Here is a 15,025-nt window from a genome sequence, read left to right as displayed (position 1 = left end):
GAATGGATTTCCTGAAGTTTGTTGGACAGATCGGCCGCGGGGCTGAAGGACAATTGATTTGATAGTGTTTGTAACCCTGCCCATTTGTGCCATGAGATCAGGTCTTATATAAAATGTAGGTACGTAAGTATATATAAGTACACACTTGATGACAAACAAAAAAAATGTGTAATTAAAAAAGAATATCTGTAAGTGTCTCACATGTATTGTAAATCTGTATTTAATGTTTTGCTTGTGTCCCCTGGGATCAATAGAGTTATCTCTTAAGTATTGTTTCATGCAAGACATATACCTGCTTCTGTGCGTTCTGGGTCATTTACTTGTTAAACTTTGCTTTCTATGTATTCATGTCAAATGTTGGCTGCACTGTGTGTATGTTGAACGAGTGACAGATTGTAGCATCAGTGTGATATGGTTACAGGCTGAAGACGGATTGATTTCTCTCTTCTTCCTAATAAAACCTTGGAAACCAAATGTGTGTAGGCTAGGTGTAAAAAAAATAAAAACGAGAGACTTTTCATATTTACCAAAATGTCAAATTATTATTCTCAAGTAAAGGCTTGTGCTCAAACTAATGTGTTACACAGCAACATTCTCCAGTCTCTTTGATCTATTATGGCCCAATACCACATTTTTGGAAGATGTGAAAACAGAAACAAGAAGAAAATTGCGGTAAGTCCTAATCCTATTGCTCTATACCTGCATTCTTTTTACCCGTAGCCAGCTAACCTTTTCAATATTTAGACATTATGGGGACATTTTTTCTAACCATGGACTAAATATAATCTTTTTCTAATCACCTAAACGCAGATCATTGTCATTAGATTTCCTAAATTCTGGGATGTGTCATGCACTGTATGGGCATCTCTGTATTTGAGCAGTTTGTTTGCTGTGTGTGTGTGTGTGTGTGTGTGTGTGTGTGTGTGTGTGTGTGTGTGTGTGTGTGTATCCGCCCTGTGTGTTTCTAGACTTTGTACCCAGTTGGTTTCCTTCTGAATGGTCAGCGACAGCAACTCTACTGTGGTTTTTTACCATTTTCACCACCAGTTTCTGTGCGGCCGTTTACGTTACGTGGATTCTGAGATGGGAATACACTGCAGTACTTCTCCAAAGACCATAGACTGTCTGTACGACACCGCCAGGTATGCAAATAGGCAGAAAACTGAACACCTATCCCTGGTAGTGTCTTTAAATATGTCTTTTTGTCCTTTGGGTAAACCAATTGAAAACTTTACATACTGACGTTCTGTAACCCCAGACATGGGGCAGGTATAACTCAGCTGATTGACAATAGAAGTTCCAAAAATTCGACCGCATCAGTCCAACCCAGCATGTCGTAACTTTCCAGCCATGCAGGCCTGGTTCCTGACGCCTCCCTGGACGCCTCCCTGGCCTCTCTGCTGTCCCTGAACTCCTCCTGGGCTCTGGAGCAGCAGTACTCTGCCCTGCAGAGCCGTATGACCCGGCAGCAAAGCTTCGCCTTCAACCACGACCTCCACACCCTCTTTGGAGGAAACGCCACGGTCAGATCATAGCTGCGTTTGGTTTGCATCCAAGTATCACTATCCTTACTCGTACCTGGAACATTATGGTACCTGGAGATGAGTATTCCTGAAACATAAAATCAGGCAAGGTGATTCATTCTCTGGAGGAAATTTGCAATTATCAGGATTCTTCCCAACAAACAACTTTAAGTAATAAAGTAGTGTGTGTGTGTGTGTGTATTTATATATTTATATATATATATATATATATATATATATATATATATATATATATACACACACACATATATATTCATTAAAGAAGCATTTATACTCCTAAACACATTTGTATATCATCAATAATTCTGCAGTTACATTGTCTAAAAGGTTTGTAATAATGTCCAAATGTGTGTGTGTTGATTCTGTAGGTGAGGTATGGTTCCGTGGGTGTTGTTGCACTTGCTCTCTCAGTCCTGTTTGAGATGCTGGCCCATCACCAGACCGCCAGGTCGGGCTCGAGGAGCCCTGAGGCCCAACCCCCACCACCAGACCCCATACGCAGAATGTTTGGGCCTGACGCCGGGTCGGACATCAGCTCCATTGTCAGCGAGTTTCTCAAACAGGTGGCTGCATTTTTAGGTCCAGCCCAGTAACAATAGTAACTGTATCATTGAAGCTAGAGTTGGTGGTCTTCAGAAACCAGCAAGAGAGTCAGCTCAGTGTCAGCTCATACGTATTTCCGATGTGCGTGGTGAGCAGCACTAGCTCCAAAAATAGCTAAATAGCCAGAAAGTCGCCAAGTCGGCAAAACACTGACAGACGGTCCCTTCAGGCCTCCCTCCAAAGCCACTCCTCCAAAATGATCATAATGAACGCAAACAACAAACATGGCTGTTGTTAGTACTCACAGTTGTCAAGCTAGCAGCATGTGGAAGACTCCAGTGACGCGCAATAACTACACAGGCAGAGTGCGCACAGGTAGGCTGGCCGGTTGCCTTATTACAGTCCTGCGACTGCCACTCACCACATTTTCTTCTTTCTTTTTTCTTGTCAAAAAATTGAATTCGTTTTTTCGAAATTTAATTACAATTGCAAACAAATATAACAAAAATATTTTTGAACAAGATTCCCAACCCCAGATTGAAGGGTTGAGCCTTAAAGTGAGAATGTAAAATACTACCTACTACAAGTGGCAATCACGCAGTAATGTTGAATGCTAAAATATAGTGTAAAAGTAACACTCAAGATGAGTCATAAGGTCGGTGAACTGACTCAGTGGGGTCAGTACCGCAACAGCATCTATTTAAAGTTTGCTGAAATTATCCAACATGGTCATAAAGGAGAGTCAGGCTGGAGCGACATACCCCTGAGTGTATTGTACTGAGGAAGGGTGTGTTTTCATACTTACAAACCCAACTTTGCATTTGTAAGGAGAAGAATGTGTTGTTTCTCCTTTTAAAAGTTACACAGACTCTCTTCAGACCTTTTGACAAACCCCAGCTGGTCAGTCTTCAGAGTTACCGTTACGCTAACTTTAGAATTTAGCAAATATATATGTAAATATTGTAACAAAATAATATTGTAACAAAATCTGCACATTTTACACACAGTATACTTAAACTGCCCAGATCACAAGCATATCACAGCATGTTGATTCTAGCAAGTTTCTAGCGCCGATGCACAAAATAAGCTGAAATAAACTCAAATAAGTTTCACCATCATAACAAGGTACAAGATCTAATCAAAAGTATCCCTTAAGCACACTCTAAAATGTCTCCAAAAGTTGTTGAGATGTAGAACCATTCAGAAACGTCGGGTCAAGCTTAGGCAGCACAATGCGATGTATTTTGTAATGAACTAAGAGTCTTAAGACATGATAATCCTCCACTAGATATCATCCACCTGCAGGTTCCTGGTGCAGCCGGTGACCAGAACAAGATGGCAGCACTGCTGGAGAGCTCTGAGAGAAAGCTGCGATCCGAGCTGACGGATTTCTACGGCAGGATGCTGTTACCGGACAGGAGCGCTCTCAGCTCTGTTGGGGTTGGTTCGAAGCATCTACAGAAACAATATAAACAGTGGTGCTTGTGCATTTACTGCGCTGTTATTACTGCGTCTTTCAGAACTACTTAAGTGCTTTTGGTGTCACTACTAACCTTGTTATGCTGAATGTCCTTTGCTGCGCTGTAACCATCCAATAAATCATAAGTAGCACTTTTGGACTGCAGTGGTACCGCGGTAGAGACGCTGTATCCGGCTCTGGCAGCAACCTGTCAATCACAAGGTAGCCCCGCCTTAAAAGGATACCCTGCGTTATGGTCTATTATACTCTAAATGGACCATAGTTTACTACATGAACTTCATGCTGTGTTGAAGAATACTTGAAGACCGACTAAGACCATAAACTTGTGTGAACAATGTTTATTGAGGTAATAAATCAAGTCAGAAGAAGGGTGATTTTATCAAAGACTTCCTAACAATAGGACTTCTTTGTTCAACCAGTGGTCGCCCCGCTGGCCATTAGAAAGAATGCAAGTTTAAGGCACTTGGGCATTGGCTTCACTTTTCAAACCTGGAGGTTGCCGCCTGCTTGTAACCCTGGGATGATTCATCAAGTAATCTAGGAAGTAAGATGATCCTTGTTGTAACCCCCGAGTTTGCTACACTTTTTAACCCCATTGTTGAAGTTTAAACCTGGCGTTACTACATTTTGTTTGGATATTGGGGTGAATTTGAGCCAAACCATACAGCAGACCAGGACTAGAGGTGTAAAGACTTTTCTTGTACCTCTTGTGCGCAGGTCAAGCAATGGCTGAACGGAGCTGCTCTCCATGTCCACATCGTCCTCCACTGGAAGCGGCTGACCAACCCATCAGCAGGACACGACTTAAATCCGGACTATCATCACCATGTTGACACACTGCTCAAGACCTACAGAGAGTATCTGGTCAAATCGGTACTGCTCCTGTCTTTTGTGACAACATTTCCAATTCGACATAGTCGAGAGAAAATGAATGATTCTACCGTGCGTTTACTGGGCAGCGATTTTCTGCCCACTAGGGAAGAGTTGTAGACACCCATGGAGAATTACTCACAATAACATTTCCCCAAAATGACCACCTGTCTACAGCACTGCAAGTAACTGATCTACAGATTGGAAACAGAGCTTCAGAAAGAGTCGTCCTACTGTATATTTTACCAAAGCTTAGTTTTAAGGTTTAAGTTTGTACTTGTGATCATGGAAACATTTCAAACACGAGCATCAGCCCATGATCCCTCCCTCTGCCAACAGGTTAAAGTGTTTCCGCCCACGGGTCCCGGCCCCAGCGGGATGCTGATAGTGGAGCCTCTGAGAAATGTGAGCCACGGGGTTCCCCATAGAGTCTGCGAACGCAGGGCCATCCAGCGGACTCTGGTTGATCGCTTCCTGACGGACCGGAACCTGCAGAGGGGAAAGGAGTTCTTTCAGAGCTCCCACCAGCACCGTGACGCTCTAATAGCACAGCGAGTACACTTTCAGCTGAGCACGGCGTGAGAACAACGACTGGCCGAGGCTTCAGAGTGCTGCAGGGATGAAGTCAGCATCGACAGAAAGCCGATGGGATTTTTTCATCTGATCTGTGATTATTGCAGAAATGAAGCTCTGTGGCAAACACAAGTATATGATACTTGCATGTTTTGTTCAACAAGATAACCTTCACAAATGGATACCACATTTATGACTTTGGATAACGTGATTGCAATCGGCAGAAGTAAAAAGCATCAAAGCTGTAAAGGCGGACTAGTCGTCGCGCTGTCTTTTTGTCTTATTTAGCCATTTTTTTTTAAGACACGTAAAAGCTTCAAAATTCAAGAGAGGGGATTTCTTAACCTTTATATTGTAGAACAAACCGTTAAAATGTCTTAACCTTGTGTTATTTCAGGCATCAGACCAAAAAACCTGTTTACTTCAAGACGAGGGAACCGAAAGTTAAAAAATGCTGACTCGTTTCCGGGTTTTAGGTCTCATTCCTGCAGCATTCTATTGGACTGAAAAAAATGTAGACCCGGTCCGACTCGGGACCTGGGTTGGGTCTCAGTTCCTCAGAACTCAGCGTAGAACTCCAGTCCATTGATAATTGTGGTAATGCCGAAAGCGCCCTGTTCAAAGGTTGAGCCTGTATGGAATAAAACACTGTCATTTGTTACTTTCTATTTATTGTGTCAGATTGGTTCAAACCAGCCTCACAGAGACATCTCTTCTTTGCACTGTTTGATCCAGATATGTTGTGAGTCATTTATCTGGCGATGAACGCGTAACACTGGACACTGCAGAGATTATGAGCTGATGAAAGGCAGGCGTGTGAGCTGTGAGGGAGGTGATCAGCCGATTGCAGGCAGGTGTGAATGTAGACTGGGTTCTAGGTTGATGGCAGTACAGGATGAGACACGCGCACACACACACACACACACACACACACACACAGAGACAAGCCAGGGACATGGAAGAGAGTAGGGTAACACTGTAAACCACAAGGGAGAGATGGGGGCACGACCACAGCTGTGACGGTTGCATCTTGTTTGTTTGATCTGCACAAATTTTAAAGAGTAAAAATGCCAATTTCTGGTTTTACTGGGGGGTTAGGTGCCAGACTATTTCTTGGCTGGTGGCATTTTCCCAGTTTCCATGCAGAGCTAATCAGCTGGTGTCTGAAAGGCCAGGAAGAGCACCGGGCTTTGAAGCAAATTTTACTTCGAGACCAAACTGCAGAATTACAACTTCAGGGTTCATCATGTGATGCCATGAGGCCCAAAAAAATGTTTTCCCATAGACTTACACCATGTCATTCACCGTGCTCATACGGCCACACCCTCTCCACTTTTAAGTACATTTTTTTCTGGAGTTTTCCAGTGTTGGATTCTTTAGTTTAACTGCGGTTCAGTCATACAATGTAATAGATAGTCTCCACCACCGCGTGGCGCTGTGGTACAAAGATCTGAAAGGTTCAGTTGAACTTGTAAAGCTCCTGTGTGAATTTCGTTTAGTGGAGGGAGACAGAGTTTATTAAATACTTATGAAATGTAAACCTTTTTAAGTGATACAATATTGACAACCCATTAATTAAGAATGAGTGAACGAATACGTCATTTATTTAAGAGACCTGATTATGTAACACATTTGTTACAATACAGTGTTTTTTTTGTGTTTTTATCGTATAACCGTTTAAGCACATATAATATATATCTTGGTTATGATGTGATTATTCTCACTAATTTCAGGTCAGATTTTCATTTAATTTATAAGGAGATTTTATAAGATTTAATTTGTATTATTTTTATTTTATTGCACTTCTCGGTTGTTTTAATGACTCCACGGTTTCCTCGGTCAGTGGCCAATCTTACAATTCTCATCAATCGTCACCTTCGTACGTGGAGCAGAAAACCTGCTCTATAGCATGACGTGTGAAGGACGGACCTGTCAATCTGCTGCTGCATCATGTTGTGCATTCACCCTGTACAGGTAGATGCGGATGAAGCAGCGTGCTTATTTCACTGTGTGATGCACAGCGTCTCAGTTTGTTCCCAAAAGACACAGCGGGGATTTAATTGCTTCTGCTGACAACTGGTGGATACAGAGAGCATTCCGGTCAGGCAAACAAGGTTCTGCTTGAAAAGTGAATGCAACTATCTATCTATCTATATAGAATGTATCTATCTATCAATCATATATATGAATATAATTGATCTTTGTCTTATTTTCTTACAGAACGTGCCTCACACGGCAGTTTTAGATTCGTCAGGTGGCCAGAAACACAACTCCAAGATGAATGCTAACGAGCATGATGACAACTTCAAGTGGTGATAATATGTCATTTGTTGCGTTTGTATCTTTTTTTTTATTAGCCTGATGCTCCACATGGTTTCTCTGAGAAACCTTCATTGAAAACTGAAATCATAAGAAGATACGTGGCATGTGATTGGATGAACCATCTGCCAAGCAAACTCCAAGCCAATGTGGGAAAAAAAAGGCGAAAACATCTTTTCCATCGAGAAAAGCCTCAGTGAAGAAATACTCTCCACTTCCGTTATAAGTGATGCTATTGTAGCAACTACGCTAACCTCTTCAGGAGACACCATTGCTGTTTAGGACGAACAGTTGCCTGTCCACGTCGTTAGCATAGACTGTATATAAGAAGTGGACGTAGTCGTCATGACGTCACACATTGATTTGTGGACTGTCGTTTTGAAGCCTCAAGTTTGGCGATTTCGCCGTCGCCATCTTGAATTACGTCCGTCGCCATGTTGGGTTTTTTTTGCAACCAATGAACGTAGGTTACCATTTTTGGAATGCGGAGGAGTGACCATGAACATCATGCTGTATTAATGAAGACTTGAAACTAGCAATTTAAGACCATAAACTCATGTTGACAATGTTCACTGAGGTAATAAATCAAGAGAGAAGTAGAGTCATGTTCTCATAGATCGGACTTCTTTTTGCTGCCTGGTCGTCACACATACAAATCTAAGCCAAGCTTAGGACACAGATTGCTCAGGCAAACACATTACTCGAAAGCGTGATATCGCGAGAATCCAAAGCTAATACGTTTTTGCCCCAAAGAAGCAAACATTTTTAAAATAATATAAATAATGCTACTTACACAACTCTTAAATATTTCTATGAAAATGCAGCATGGAACCCCCCAGGCAACCCCATATTTCAGCCTAGTAACCACCTGGTAACATCCAACCAGATCCTTTGCCCAGTGCACTTAATAACCCTGGTGCTTTAGCAGCTCAGCTACTCTTATGGAAGCAGTTTATAGATGCTCTTGTCTTCCATCCTCCACTGGCAATTTAAGGTCCACTTCATTTTGTTCCATTCTCTGGTTAAAAGACATGATTATCCAGTTTTGTGTGCCCAAACCAGATTATCAGCAGCACATGATCTCCTCATCACTCACTCAGCACTCACCCACCGTCCTCTCTTCATTGTTGATACAGCTGTGAGCATTTCAAATTTACCTGATAAATCAAATCATATAAAGAACACCTCCATCCTGCTCCAGAGCCTTTGTGAATGTGACCCGGTGAACACGATCAATCAAACGACGCTGGTCTGGACTCTATTTATTCATTAATGATAATTGTAATGGCAATATGTAGCGCAGGTGTTCACCAAACAGTCTTTCACCAGGCAGTCATCTGGCTAATAGAAAGGCTGTCACTTAGCTCGGATACACTGCAGGGCAAGATTTTGACTGACTGAGTTGAGGGAGGCGTAACAAAGTGAGGGGAAAAAAAGCTGCCAGACTATTTCCTGGGCGGGACCGCTGACTTCCTGGAGTTTCTGCTGGTTGCCTGGCAAGCTCTCCCAGTGGTCTTTGCACGAATTAATCAAACAAGATTTTTGTTTAAAGTTAATTAGAAGATAGATGGGTCTTGTTCTTTTTTTGACACAGCCAGGTCATCTGTTTTTCCCTTTTTTCCCACTCTTCGTGCTAAACTTAAGCTAAACTAGTGGCGGTAACTTCGTATGTACCGTAGAGACATTTAAAAAAGAAAAGTCAAACAAATCCTTCGACGTTTGACAGCGGTGACAAATGTTGGCTATTGGGCTGATCATAAAGCTGAGGTTGAAGAGAAAAACGCATGCAATTACTTTGTACTCTCAGCCTCTCACGTTCTCTTGCATAGAAACAATACTCCGAACAGTACTGAGCGCAATTGGCAAAAACAAATCAGCAAGCGTTTCATGGAATTGATCCCGAGGCATGATACAATGTGGAAATTAGCAGCATGTATCTCTCCTTCCGGCACAAACTCAATACCCCTCTTCCATTCCAGTGGACCAGAGAGCTACGTTTAACAAGCCGCTTTTTTCAAGGGATTCATTTCTGTTTCAATCCAGCAACACAGGGATGTAAATTCTCAATAAATGCATCAATAAATTATATGCAAGACGGCACATTCACACAGGAGAGAAATAAACACGCACATGTACTCGATGCACGCTCATGTACGCACATGGATGTTAAAATGCCCCCTCCCCCCCCCACAACACAGACTCTCTCTCTCTCTCTCTGAGCCCCCAGCAAGGCAAAGATCTCTACAGCAAATGATTGAGCGATCTAATTATGAAGTGGGGGGTGAAAGCATCCAGTAGTTTACTACCAGTATTCATTACCTGTAGTGGTGTTGCTCAACGGGAGGGACCTGTAACATATGGAGCAAATTAATGCAATAAGGATTCAGAGCTTCTGGGCTAAGAAAGCTAGGATGACAAGTTTGAGGCAGTTGCACGTCTGCATAAAGTTGCATATACTCTCTTAAGGGAGCGATCGCTTATCTGCTGCCATTTCTTAGCCTGAGAGCCTGCTTCAACAGCTTTGCAACATACCTTTGCAAAGTATCTGTAAGGACGTATATATCTGACAAAAAAAGGAAATCAACCCGAGGGAAACGTTTATTTAATTTGCACAAGAATACGTTTGATACGTGTAATGGCTGGTGGAAGAATTTGGGATTTTAAAATTGACCTCAAACACTTTTTTGTTGTTTATTTTCATCTCCAGTCAAACACTAGTCCTCCAACTGCAAATGTATTGTTGCAAGGCACACTAAAGGTCATGACCATAAGTTTGTAGATACATTACGAATCAAATAATATCAATGAAACATTTTGAAATGTACTCTTTGATCATTCACTTCACTAAAAAGGAGCAGTGTGTACAAATTAGGGGCTTCTAGTGGTGAGGTTGCAGACTGCATTTAACTGAACAACCCTCCGCTTACTTCCTCCTTTCCAAGAGCGTTTGGAGAACTACGGTGGTCTTCAGGTAAAGCGCTGGCCTCTCGCCAGAGCCAGTGTGTGGTTTATCACATCTAGACCACTCCCTAAGTAAACATGAAGGCCTCATTCCAAACGAAAACAATTCGGAAGGATTTCATTCAGGTGATTAAACCCTCATGACAGCGTAGTTATGAATATTATATTCCATGTAGGCCAATAACTCCTCCTACGTCCTACACTGTGCCTTCAACTTAACTGGTTTACTCTATTTCCCTATTGGTCCCTTCAACACTGAGTTGTAGTGTAGCTTTTCTAAACCGTGGGTTCTCAAGCTTCTGTAATTTAAGATTGTTAATAAAACAATTTCCCAGATAAATGAAAAAGAAAACATGACCAAAAAAAAGGAGAAAAGATAAACTGGACTGTAAATATGTGTTGCCATGTATCGCTGTAATGACCAAAATAAATATTCCGCCTACCTTCAACCATCACTGCCTGGCATTATGAATCCACATTTATATTATATTGCATTATGTTTTCCACACCTTTTACTGCTGCAGGCTCGTCTCCCACATCACTTTGTCGTTTCAAAAAGAGAAGGTTAGCTAGCTAACAGTGGCAAATCAGCTTTGTCTATGTGGCATGGCATTTGCATTGGAGACCTTTTGCACCAGCGCCACCCATGAAAGAAAACCACGCCAGAAACGAACAGGTTTTCAACGACGTTATATGATGAAACACCACAACCACCATTTTTCTGTATTCATATTTGTCAATACATGTTTTTGCAGTTTGAAGAATGAATGCTGCTGGACATGGCAGGCTTTTAAAATACATTTTTACTGACAACTACAAGTGACACATGAACCCCTTTGAAACCCGTCAACCCCCAACGTTTTGCTGTTGAGGCTCTCAGGTCATTTCACTCAATGTATATTTCACCGTAGACACTGTCCCTCTGTCCCTCTGTCCCTCTGTCATCAGCCACACTTTCCCCCGGCCTCTTCATTGCCATTTCCCATCCGTCCTCCTTTCCCCACCCACCTGACTGCCCCGCATTACCTCATCAGCCACTCTCTCTATATACCGGCCCAGATCTTTTGTGCCTCTGGCAGTTTTGTCACTATTGCAAGTCGCCATGTGCTGTGCGTTTTTCTTTGCTTAGCTGCACCGCTACCTGCTGGCTTGCTTGCTTACTTGCCTGTCTGTCTGCATTCCCTTTCAATAAACCACAAATATCGTCCTGCTGCCTCTGCTGTCTGCGTTTGGGTCCCTCCCTTGTTGCCACTGTAGAAACAACCGCCTCCCAGGCAACATAAGTACCAAAGTTAACATAGGGCCAAACAGGTGTAACACATATCCCTTCCCACGTTGTTGTTCCAAGCAAGCCTCCTGTTGGGGTATAAAAGTATAGTAAAACCACTAGGAGCTAAATTGTGCACACACTGATAGAAATATGCAGCATGAAACGAAGCACTACATTTTGTCCATGAGGTAAAACAGGTAAAATATCGCATTGTCTGCGCTGACGTCGCGCTCCTTTGTCTGCACTTTGCCCATTTCGTTTTGCATTCGCAGTATTAGACTGACCGCGAGAGAGAATCATGTCAGCTGACAGGGAGGGAGAGGTGAGATGAATCTGATCGGACAAATGAAAGCTGATTGCATCTGCAGTACAATGATTGGCAGCCCGACGAGAAGCCGCCTCTCGTCACCTCTGGGTGAAAATGGAGGACGCGGTGTAAGGAGATGACGCAATGCTAAGTCGGGAGCAAGCTCAAATGGAATGAGTCGACGTATTCCCAACGCTTCTGTTGTGCATAAATCAAGAAAAGAAAAAGAAAAGAAAGCCCTGAGCCGGAGTGAGAGAGATACTCTAAACTATGAAGGTTAGAATCCCCGGCTAACTACTTTAAGTGGTAACGTTAACCTAGCATTATTTCCAACAATATGGACCATATCATTGGCTATCAGCTTTATTTTGGGAAGTTACACATTTTGTTATAAAAAAAATTACCTGTACAGGACTAAAATATCCACGCTGTGGGGGTTGAGGTATGTCAGCGTGTTGGCTAACGGCTAACGGCTAACGGCTAGAACATGTTTGCCACCTTTGCCTCATCTCCAAATCTGTGTTTCTTGTAAAAGGACATGCTGTGTGCAAATACAAATGATAAGGCAAAAATCTAACCACCGTATTTCCAAGGGAGCAATGTGTTTATTTTATAGTAAACATCGAAACCGTCCAAGTAGATGACATTTTAAATTCTGTACTGTAATACTTGGGCTAGCCAGCTCAACGTTGCAATACAAGAAATATGGCGCTTCTTTATTCCCCAACTGTAAACGTCAAAAGGCTCACTGGAAACACAGTTTTAGCGTTAGCATTAGCTCACATTAGCCACAACTAATAACCTCTAATAGCTAAGTCGGCATTTCAGCGCCACAATTGGCTAAACAAATGACTGCACATATTAGGTGGTAAATATTGCTTAATGTAGAGCAGAATGCTTAAAAGGTGATAACAAAGAGAAAATAAATGTACCACAATTACACGGCACACAATAATTCATTTGTAGCCCACTATGATTTGGTTGTTTATATGACTACATTCATTTTCCTCTTCTGGGTATCATTATTGTGATTTAATATGATCATTATTATTAATATTAGAGTCTGGAGGAAAAAGTAATTAGCAATTTGCCTTAAATGTGTTGGAGATATCTTGTAGCGTGTTGTTCACTTCCCACCAGGTGTGTTGTGTTTACACCTGGAGTGAGTGATGCCTCCTATTTTGTTCACCGAAAAACTGCTCCCTTGGTGGGTAACGTGGATTTAAGCTTAGCGTCGTCTCTTTGCTCACGAGTCATTGTAAAAAGCAAAAGAAATCGGCATCGAAAGGAGAACTGGGAGCAAAGAAAATTTTAAATAAATGTTGATTTCTCTTGTGTGTGTTGGACCCCGAAAAGCTTTGCTGTGTTGTGTAAAATGCTTTCTGTAATTTTCCTATAACATCCATTGACAATCTTTAAAGGCTGCACAAACCAAATTATCTGCACTGACTTTCCCCTGTTGGCATCCTTGATGCAAGATCATGTCACCGCTATTATGCTCTCAGGGAGATCCCCGGAGCTCAAATCATACCTTAAACAAATCCTTTACGAAATCAAAATCCACGTGTTGCGCATCTTACAAAGCTCATCCTGCAGAGTCAAATCTCTCCCAGAGCTCAGCCAGCACTCGAATCTGGGGTTTTCAGGGAAACAAGTGACTACTCCACCCTTCGTGTGCCTTTTCTGGTCGCAAAAAGACAAAACAGCCAATGGCCAAGATTGCGACGGCCAAAATGCCAAATACTAGGCTTCAAGGCACAGTCCTAACGTACCAATGAGTGATGTCACGGTGACTGCGTCCACTGCTGCACACCGTAGGATGATGTAGCTCTTGCCATAGGTGTGCACTCATTCCAATGTGGAATTAAATTCAGTTTGATTCATTTAGGTGGAGGAGCTACATATAGATATGATCAAATACTTTTTAATGTAAAAAAAATAAAAACTCTGCAGCCCACTTGTTTTCACATATCTGATGAAAGCTATGATATATAATCAGTATGACTTTCTTGTGAGTTCAGGCTTTACTTTTCACAAACAGGAGCTCGAAGCACTTCCATTCTGCTATTAGTGAAATTGCGAGACAATTGCAATTATCAACTTCCAGTGACTTCAAATGAATGTACTTAACGACTTCAACGTATACCCCCAGTAAGATAAATATTCTGTAATACTTGTACATGAAAACACTTTTATATTTGTAATACTATTGTTAGTATAATTGAAGCCAACCATAGATCCTCAAATCCTGTTCTCCAGCCTACTCTTTACATTTTCAATACAAACATTCATTTCATCAATTATGTGAGTCACACAGTCATCATGGTCGAATGGTTAAACATAACTGAGGTAATGACTTGGTGATTCTTGTTCTGTGAACCATGCAGCGGTCCAGCGTCATGCCAAGGCAGGCGGTCTCCCGTATTCAGGACGAGGCATCGAGTTGGACTAAAGGATGGACCGTTTCACAGTTGTAAACAGAAACGTTCAAAATGTGTCCCAGTTTATTTCCTGTTGCAGTGGAAGGAAGGTGTCATTACATCGTCGGGACGGCATTCCAATTTTGCATCGGTGCCAGTTCTATTGAAGTTTATGAGGTGGGCATAACAAGTTCAAGTATAAGCCATCACATCTGTGTTATTTCACCTTTGACTGAATCATTTTTACACCATTCAAAATAAAAAAAACACTGTTCATGATGTCAAATCAAATATCACTCATCACTAAGCAACATTGTCACTCTTACAATAGCTACTTCTTGTATTTCTGGCTAACGTTAGTTAGTCAAACTTAGTTAGTTTTTGGGAATGACATCCCTCACTTTAATGTTGAATTAGTTTGTCTCTTACTGGTCCAGTAAGAGACAAGGTTCCAGATTCATAGAGGTATATCAAATTGAGAGATAAGCACCACTTCAGGAGACATTAGGAGACATTAGGAGACATTCTGGACATGATTTCCGTCTCTTGACTGTGGTCGGGAAAAGCTCCAGTTCTCAGCCTGGTTGAGACGATGCCACATCCAAATAATTCAAGATATACAAGCTATCTGAGGAAATATACATCGACCTCAATATGTCAAACGTTAGCTAGCTAACAATGCAAAAAACGACACATGATTCTGGCTTCCGGGGTAATAACCTGTTGAGATGAAAGAGG

The 15,025-nt window shown here is 41.9% G+C and overlaps 1 protein-coding gene across 1 annotated transcript; it reads left to right on the top strand.

Annotated features, from left to right (window-relative positions):
- The first annotated feature begins 991 nt into the window (after positions 1-991).
- Positions 992-5,671, top strand: LOC137892135 (uncharacterized). The gene is made up of 6 exons (XM_068737065.1): positions 992-1,142; positions 1,349-1,523; positions 1,913-2,107; positions 3,393-3,527; positions 4,285-4,440; positions 4,777-5,671. The coding sequence occupies exons 1-6, from the start codon at positions 997-999 to the stop codon at positions 5,017-5,019; spliced, it is 1,050 nt and encodes a 349-aa protein (XP_068593166.1). The 5' UTR covers positions 992-996; the 3' UTR covers positions 5,020-5,671.
- The last annotated feature ends 9,354 nt before the right edge of the window (positions 5,672-15,025 follow it).

The sequence above is a fragment of the Cebidichthys violaceus genome, unplaced genomic scaffold (assembly GCF_023349555.1).
Source record: "Cebidichthys violaceus isolate CVI_PGR_0920_01 unplaced genomic scaffold, fCebVio1.0.p SCAF_75, whole genome shotgun sequence".
Lineage (NCBI taxonomy): Eukaryota > Metazoa > Chordata > Actinopteri > Perciformes > Stichaeidae > Cebidichthys > Cebidichthys violaceus.
This window is presented reverse-complemented; position numbering and strand designations above follow the sequence as displayed.